General features: G+C 40.8%; 1 protein-coding gene across 1 annotated transcript in view; it reads right to left on the minus strand.

The window, feature by feature from the left end:
- ARMC2 (armadillo repeat containing 2) overlaps positions 1 to 9,579 on the minus strand; it is a 112,058-nt gene that overhangs the window by 10,752 nt on the left and 91,727 nt on the right. The window contains exons 16-17 of the mRNA XM_055087576.1: positions 9,016 to 9,176; positions 2,674 to 2,941 (exon numbers count right to left, since the gene is read on the minus strand). Coding sequence (XP_054943551.1) covers positions 2,784 to 2,941; positions 9,016 to 9,176 — 319 coding nt within the window. The 3' untranslated portion in view covers positions 2,674 to 2,783. The remainder of the gene's footprint in view (positions 1 to 2,673; positions 2,942 to 9,015; positions 9,177 to 9,579) is intronic.

Here is a 9,579-nt window from a genome sequence, read left to right on the forward strand (position 1 = left end):
AGCCCGCCTGCAGATGCAGGGGACATGGGTTCATGCCCCGGTCCAGGAAGATCCCACGTGCCACGGAGCGGTTGGGCGCGTGAGCCATGGCTGCTGAGCCTGCTCGTCTGGAGCCTGTGCTCCGCAACGGGAGAGGCCACAACAGTGAGAGGCCCACGTACCGCAAAAAAAAAAAAAAAAAAAAAAAAAAAAAAAAAATGGGCAAAGGACTTGAATAGACATTTCTCCAAAGATGATATATGTGGCCAAAAACCATATGAAAAGATACTCAATATCACTATTTATTAGAGAAATGCAAATCAAAACCACAATGATACCATTTCACAACCATTAGGATGGCTACTATCAAAAAAAACCCCAAAAACAAAAAAAACAAAAAACAGAAAATAGCAAGTGCTGAAGAAGATGTAAAGAAATGGGAACCCTTGTGCACTGTTGGTGATGTGAAATGGCGCAGCCTCTGTGGAAATCAGTATAGAGATTCCTCAAAAAATTAAAAATATTACTACTATATGATCCAGTAATTCCGTTTCTGGGAATACACCCAAAGGAATTGAAAGCAGGATCTCAAAGATGTATTTACACACCCATGTTCATAGTAGCATTATTCACAATAGCCCTGAGAGAGAAGCAACCCAAATGTCCTTTGATGAATGAATGGATAAAAAAGTGTGATATAAACATACAAGGAAATATTATTCAGCCTTAAAAAGGAAGGAAATCCCATCACATGCCACAACATGGATGAACTTTGAGGACATTATGGCTAAGTAAAATAAGCCAGTCACAAAAAGACAAATGCTGTATGAAATATCTAAACTAGTCAAATCAAATTCATGGAAACAAAGTAGAATGGTGGTTTCTAGGGCCTGGGAAGAGGAGGAAACGGAGAGTTGTTTAATGGATTATAGAGTTTCAGTTTTGCAAGATGAAAAAGTTCTGGAGAACTGTTGCAGAACAATGTGAATAAAGTCAACACTACTGAACTGTACATTTAAAAATAGTTAAGATGGGGACTTCCCTGGCAGTCTAGTGGTTAAGACTCCACAGTCCTCCACAGGGGATGTGGGTTCGATCCCTGGTTGGGGAACTAAGATCCTACATGCCACACAGTGCACCCCCCCACCAAAAAAAATTTCTTTTTAAATTAAAAAAAAATAGTTAAGATGGTAAATTTTATGTGTTTTTCACCATAATTTTTTTTTTTTAAGGCAGGGAGATGGTTCCAAATGGTCCAGCTTGCACATGAGTCTGAGTATAATATGGAGAACAGGTACAGTGGTATTCCACTATGAGTTATTATATTAGCTATAAATACAGAGGGTGCTATTTTAGGGGGAAGAGAGTTTTATCTTTTTCACTGAAAGTAGAATAGATAGCCTGCTATGGTTAAAATAAAGACTTAGATCTTCAAATGTTTTTGAGAGATTAGCCTGTCAGACTTTTTAAAAATGATTTCAACTACTGGAGTGAATCTACTAGCATATAATTATGGATGAAAGACTTATGGATAAGGTGAGTGTCTCTAGAGGATTTTGCTGAGCCCCAACCAGGGATGAGCACCAAACTAGAGGAGCCCTTGGTAAGTCTATTTGTTCCTGGAAATTTAGGTTTTTTCTAATAGATTTTAAGAGCCCATCTAGTCTGGGATGCCTGCCTTCATCCCCATTAGTCTTGGTATTTTGTTAGCGTGAGAGATGAGCTTTTTGGTTATTAATGGCTCATCTCTCACCCTACAGAGCAGAGTAGTAAATCTACTTTTATTTCCAAATCGCCTTTGGCTAATATGGGATAACAATGGTTATCTCAATTTCTTTGGTTTTTATCATTTATTCAAAGGCCAAACTTATCCTACAAAGAGTGGCAAACTAATAAACTAATTACCATCATAATTTATTGAGCACCTACTATACATCAGTCACTATACTGGACAATTTGCCCATTTTTTTCCCTAAACTACACGATATTAAAATAGATATTAATGCCATTTTACAGTTGAAGCTAAAAAAAATCAAGTTACTTGCCCAAGGCCCAAGGAGGAGAGAGCTAGGATTCAAACTGAGATCTGCCGTACACTTAAGCCTACACTTTTCTAGTACATTGTATCACCTCCCTAGTCACAGAGAGTTATAAGTAGAAGAATTGTCTGGTCTACTCATTTTATTTCAAATGAAAATAAAAAGGTAAAATACTCCCTTTTCCATCTATTTTACTTATTTAGTAAAGAGTAGATGGCCCCAAGCAATCTTCTCTAAACGTTTCTGCTTACCCCTTCTCTTAATATGACAACCAGAAAAATACTAGTACCTAATCAGAAAATTATTATTAGATGCTGTAAGAATTAGTGCAGATGCTTATGTAGTGATGTATTCCTAATAGTGTTGACCACCATTCTTTCTATACACAAAACCTAACAGTCTTCATTGCGCATTTCATGTACTGAACTGACAAGCACTTAAATTCTAGAATTGTTAAGTCAGGATTTTAAGACTAGAACTAAATTATTTAATAGAGAACAGAAGAAAAAGTCATTTACTTAGAAATCCCATGCATATATTTTCATCTTACATTTCTCATAGCAGAAAGTACATGTATATCAATTTTCCATAATACCTAACAAGAAGAAATGCTCATTTCTTTTAAAATACTAAGACTACTCACTAAAATCAGTACCTGAAAAACTTTCAATATTTGTTAATACTGAAAAAAAGTTCACATATGTTGCCACTTCTTAAGAATGAAGGAGACCTGATTTCCTGTTTCTGTTGTTAATCTGCATCATGTTAGAAAGAAGGAACAGGCAGGGGTTCCAGGAAGGTGTGATGACTCTGAATTCGGGTTAGAAGCTGCTGTGCCACCGGTTTGAATTCTGTTTCCCAATGGAGTTTGTGATAGTTTTTTAGGTCTTGGTCAAAACTCCCATTCAGTGCTAGTTCTTCATCTGTATCAGAAAAATTAACATTACAGCAATTATTTAGAAACATAATCCTACTGAAGAAAGTTTAATTTTTGATGGCATGAGTTAAACTCATCCTGGGTCATCTCTAATTCCAACAAGGCTTTTTTTTTTTATGGGAGTAGTTCTTTAACTCTTTTCTGTTCTTTACAAAAACTTTTAAGTAAGTATAGGTTAGTCTCTTAATTTAAAAAAGATAATAATCTTCTTAAAAAAAAAAAAATCCTAGATTGACTTGAGCTCTTACTTCAATTGATCCCTAACGTTTACATGTAAGTCTACATCCAAAAGTCAGATCACAATTTCTCAGAATAAACAAAGTATTAATAGTTTATTTCCTCATCTGCACATTAGAAAAGTTAATTACTTCAGTGGTTAACAGATATAAAAGAAGTTAGGAAATCTTTGGGGAAAGTAGCACAGTTGAATCTGACACTGTAAACTTGACTGAAAATCAAATTGCTCATTTCAGAGCAGGCCGGACATACTTCTTTGAAAAGACAACCCCTCCCCCTGCCACCTTATGCTCTCACCAATAAAAGTGAAAAGTGGGAGACTGAGAATCCTAAGGAGTATCAGAATCCCAAGTGAGTCCATGGATAATGCAGAAAAGCACTTGTAAAAAAAAAAAAAAAAAGCAATATTACAACCTTGATGTGCTTCTTAATCCAAGGGCACTCTGAATTCTGTGAATGTCATAAGTATATCCTACCCAAGTAGGAAGACAAATGGCTACTGAGGTTTCTGCACCGACCTGCCACTGCATTTTTGTTTATATTGGACCCCATGTGAAGGACTTCAGGATAATGCACTGGCCTGCCAGTCAGAAGGTTGCTCTGCTACTTCCTAGGTCTGAGGCCTTCTTAAATGATAACCACTAAGTCCTAAAGTGACCACAAATATTGCTACTTGCATAATTTGCAAACTTTTTTCATAAGGCCAATTAAAATCCTACCATAAAATGCTTCATTAGTGTTTACATCAAATTTTCTACCCTGAATATTTTCAGTACACAGAGTGTACTTTGGCACTATTGGTGTTAGTGTCACCACCCAGGATAAGATAAGTCTGGAATCCCAGTCTGTACCTTCCCCTCCTCTCCTCCAGCCAAGTGGACAGCTATGCAGCTCCGAGATAAGTTCCGGGCAGACACACACACTTCAGCAAGGCTCTCCATGGAGACCCCTGTAAGCAAACCTGGCTCTCCCCACCCATTTGATAATCAGGGCCTTGAAAGGAAGAGAATACAGATGGTGTTCAATGCCTTCAAAGTCCTTCCCGTTGGGCTACTTCCAAACAAAAGGAGTCTGTGAGACTCAGTGCTTTTGAATTTCTAGATCTTCTTCCTGCTCACTCTTCTCCAGATTTTCTAAGCACTAAACTTTCATTAAAAATGAATTCTCTTGTTTCATGCCCTTCTTTCCCAAGCAGCTTAGGGCTGAGGGCTGCCCAGGCACCCCACAGTCCTTTCCTCTGCCCAGGGCTTTTGGTTGGATTTGATGGTTTTAGCCAAGTCACTATTTTGGTGTTCTGGGGTTTTTTAATCTAACGTCAAGACTATGTTACTTTTCTTGAGGCTTAGCATATAATTAGTTAATCTACACTCGGACCCTATTCATTGTAAACTGGGTTAGGCAAGATAACAAAAGTGGCCAAATACCTATAGGTAAGATAAAAGCAGTCTCAAGTTTCAAAGTAAATACAGCAAATGCATAAAATGTGTCATATTGCACTAGGTATTAAATTTTGGAACTTGTACTGCAAAGAATAGCAGAGGCTAACCCAAGAAAAATTTAGGTCTATGATTTTCAACCTTTTTTTTTTACTGTGACCTAAGAAGTCCATATTACATGATGACTATGTACACACACTTAAATATTCATATACAAATAGCAAATGTTTCACAATAGAATACTTATTTTTACTTTACTTATTTTACTTATTTATATATTACTACATGTACTATATATTTTTTTTAAATAAATTTCTTTATTTTTGGCTGCGTTGGGTCTTTGTTGCTGTGTGGGCTTTCTCTAGTTGCGGTGAGCAGGGGCTACTCATTGCGGTGGCTTCTCTTGTTGTGAAGCACAGGCTCTAGGCGCACGGGCTTCAGCAGTTGTGGCACGTGGGCTCAGTAGTTGTGGCGCAGGGGCTTAGTTGCTCTCCGGCATGTGGGATCTTCCTGGACCAGGGTTCGAACCCGTGTCCCCTACATTGGCAGGCGGATTCTCAACCACTGCGCCACAAGGGAAGCCCCATGTACTATATTCTGATATTCTGTTTCTTTGCTACTTCATTTTTTAAAGATGCTGGTCACAGTGTGAAAAGTGCTTATTTAGATAACCAATTATTCTTAAGCTTTCTTTGTGCACAACATACTTCCAAATACTAGAATTTTAGGTAAGATATTAGAAAGGATTAAAGGACTCAAAACAAGTTTGTCAGTGACCATTATAACACAATCTCTATTACAGTTGAAGGATCCTGCAGCATCAATAAAAGCTTCCCCTACTCACTGCACCATTTCCTAGCTTGCTGTTCAGCACCAGGTGGCTCTTGAGAGTTCGATTATTGTTGTGACTATTATAAGGCACAGTCCTTACATGTTCCAGAAGCACCTGATGGCTCTTTGGCATGCGCTTGGTGATGTGATCCTCTAACTTGAACACTGGGTCCCCCTCTACCCCGTCATATAACCTAGGTGCTAAGTTCCACATACCACAGACGAACGTAAAATAACCTATAGTATCGTTTATGTTCACAATAACAAACTGCACACACTGATCACCATTTTCAGACAACCCTGAGAGAAGCTCACAGTAGACTAGTGAGCCAGGGCACACCACTTAAGAACTTCAGGATAAACACATCGCTAGTGAGTTTATAAGAAGTGGCTGCAGTACATCAGGAAGTTTCAGACAACATTCTTTTTAAGCCACTTTCCTAAAAGACTGTCAACATCCCAACCACATTGAGGACCATTACTTTTTCCAGTTCCCCATCAAGAAAAAGTTGGTTAACTTATTACATTGCTTTATCAATTGCCCTACCATTATTTCTAAAAACAGTGCTCACACTTCAGTGTGGGACTTTTGTGATTTAACAGCTCATCCTGTTTTCAAAATGGCCTGTTTTTTTAGCTATTTTTGTAAAAGAATTGAAAGTTAAGTATACTCTCACTCATATATCAATTTCACCTGGTGCCACCCAACTGGCCAGACACAGCTACAACCCTGTCAGAAGTAAGGGTCTGATGCCCACACTGTGGAGAGAAGAGCCAGCAAGCAGCTGGTCCTCCACAGTGTGATGACCTGGCTCCCTGATTGACTATGTTGATTTTTGTTACCCATGCCTCCGTCCCCTTCCACGGCGGGGTAGGGTAAGGGTATACTATGTAATGGAACAGCAGAAAAACACAGGGGCTAGATGTTTACTTTCTGATGAAGAGCCCTGGCCTTGCTACAGTATGATCTTAGACAAGTCACCTAACCCTCCTAGACCTACCTACCTCATCTGTCACCTGGCTGATGACCTTAGAGAGATCTTACAAGGATAGAATGAACGTGCTTTTAAAAGTATACAGCACTATTAAAGATACCACTATTGTCAGTTAATCCACAAGCATCAAGAACCTGCTTTGCACAAGGCAATATCCTTCCCCTAAAGTGGCTCCATTGGAGTGGGGAAAAAAGAGAAAAGTTACAAAACAATAATACAGAACAAGTTACACAGCTCATGATTAATTGCTATTTAAGTAGTATAGATTTCCTATGACCATGGGCTTGAAAAGCTCATGGGAAGGGCCTGCAAGGACCGGCAGCATTGGGCCAGGTAGGTAAGGGATATGGCACGAGCAAAGGTACAAGGTTAGGGAAGCACGCGAAGCCCAACCCGGCTGTAGGGAAGGTTGGGGGAGGGAAGAGGTAGGAACAGGCCCACGAACAGTCGAGTGTCCGCCTGGTGTGCTGCCCCCTGCCGCGCAGCCGGCCGTGCCCACATCCCTTCAAGGTGCCACACGGCCCCCCCATTTTGTTATATATCATTGACTGCCCCAGACTTAGGTGCCAAAGGAAACCACAGACAGCCTGTGGTCGAGGCAGCTGCTGCCTGAGGCACGAAAGCCCAACACCCCAGGAGAGTGACTCACGGAACCAGTCACATCTCCCCAATGGGACACAGAAAGTCATGCCAACAACAGAGGAGACAGAGTCCCACTCACGGAGCACGGCAAGAAGCAGCCTCGAGGCAGCTGAAGCCACGGCCATGCAGGAGCCTAGAGGGAACGAGGGGGAGGAAGGACTTTTCCTACAAGAGGTGAGACAGAGCACGGCTGGGTCTCAGCAGGGTGGAGCAGATGACGCCCACTACTGAGGGGGGCCACTCGGGGTCTCTGGTTCCTCCTGGAACAACCTTCCCTGGTCCCGAGTGCCTGCCCAGCAGGCTCTGGGCAACGCGCTTGTTTCCTGGCTTCCTTCTTCCCCGGACATCCTCTCCTTCAACTCCTTCATTAACCAGGGCAGAGGTTCTCAGTGCTGCCTGAAGAGCAGACTCACCTGTGGAACCTTTTAATGATGCAGATAATGAGCCTCCCACCCAGAGCTCCTGAATCAATTCCTGGGGATGGGGCCAGGACAAGTGTTTTTTTGCTGTTGTTTTTGTTTTTTAATTCCACAGCTGATTCCAATGTTCTGCCACAGTTGAGAACTGAATTAAGGCAAGCTGAGCACAGGCTTCTGCTCCCGGCAACCTGAGAAAAAAGCTTCGTGTCCACGGAGCAGACTGTGAACCTCAATGACTTAAAGTCACGCTCATTTTTCCTACTCTTACGCAAAATTTTATTTACCTGGAAAAAAGCAAATTTCACATCAACCTAGCACACCCGATTCTTTCAAATAGCTTCAGGTTCCGAGTTCCTGTTTAATAACATATTGTTACGACACTTAGCGTTTATGAAGCACTTTCACAACCGTGATTTGAGGCCTTGCTGTGTGTCAGTCTCTGTATCAGGTTCTTTGTACAGGTCTGCTCATTTATTATCCTTACAAGTCTACAAAGTGGACATCAATCATCCCCATCTTAGACATGAGAAAATATAAGCTCAGAGAGGTTAAGCCCAAGGTTAAAAGCTTGTACGTGATAAAGTGAGGCCTTAACTCAGAACTGTCTGACTACAGCCTTCTGGTCTTCCTGGAGCGTTCTTAGGATGCTTGTTTGATTCTCACGACTCCCTGCAACAGGGCAGGGATATCATGTCCCCATTTTACAGACGAAAAGACAGGTTCTGAGAGATTCTCCTGTCGAGTCACCCCCCACCCCACCCCACCCCCCGAGAGAGGCTGGATTTGAACCCACAGGCTCTGAGTCAAACCGAGTCTTTCCACACGGGCTTGCTGATCCAGCACAGTGCCTAGGCAATGGCAGGGACACCTCAGTTTTGGAAGAGAGATTATTTAAACACTCAACTCATTTACTGACCCAAACCACTGCTGTTAGACCTAACCCAGGATGAAAAAATTATCCTAAAAATAGAAATTTTTCAAGGTAAGACACTCTCATCTTTCCTTTGGTTTGTATCAGTGATTTCCCACCGTTCAATGTAGGGCCCCACTGTAATGTCACATAGTTTCACAGACCCTCCCTCACATAATTAACATAGATGCTAATCAAAACGTACGGGTTCATGAAAAGTGTGACTTAATTCAGAGTAGCTTTTAGCCGTATTTTCTCAATTACGACAACGTCTATATACTTCTTAAACAACAGCAATACATTTCTGCCTAGGTCTTCTATTTATGCAGTTTACAGAAAATGCAAACAAGGGGGAAAAGCCACAGAAGAAATCATGACATCAGGCAATGAGTTAAAAGTCCTTGCATCCCACTGTAAATAACATTCAGCCTCTTCCAGAGGGCTCCAAATTATAATAATCTTTAACATGCTCTTGTTACTTGTAGAAACAAAGCCACCCAAACGCCTACCAATCTTTATCCATACAGGTCACACACAAAAATTTTTTCTCATTTTGATAAAACTCACAGACTCACTGTCAGGAGTCTTACCTAAAAACGATGAGAGCAGGACTAAGAGTGTGTTGGCGGCCTCATCTCCAAAACATGACGAAGCACTGGTGATATTTTCACTGAAGTTCCATAAAGTTTTGCACACCAAGCAGGCCAGCTGCCAATCAGTGGGACCAAAATCCCTTAAACAATCCACTAACCTGAGTTAATAAAAGTCAAATTGAGAAGTTATTAGGACAGGATCTCTTTAATTTTTATATTTTTAACATGATGCTTAACTTTCTGTGATATTTCATATGCATTATATATAATTCAGTGTTATTAAAATTAATTTCATATCTACAAATTTAAGCAGCTCTAAAGTAGTAATAAGCTACTTTGAATTATTTTAAACATCCAATGGAACCTAAATCCCCTCTCTAGCCCTAGCTTGGCACTTCCAAATGTTGAAATACCTCTGCCTGGGAGAAATGAGGAGAGGGACCCAAGCTCCCCGGAAAACTATGTCCTCTGAATCCTGACAGAGTCAGGACTCCATGCCTTGAACTTACTTTTTTTTTTTTTTTTTTTTTTTGTGGTATGCGGGCCTCCGTCTGCTGTGGC

The sequence above is a fragment of the Physeter macrocephalus genome, chromosome 10 (genome assembly GCF_002837175.3).
Source record: "Physeter macrocephalus isolate SW-GA chromosome 10, ASM283717v5, whole genome shotgun sequence".
NCBI classification, from domain to species: domain Eukaryota; kingdom Metazoa; phylum Chordata; class Mammalia; order Artiodactyla; family Physeteridae; genus Physeter; species Physeter macrocephalus.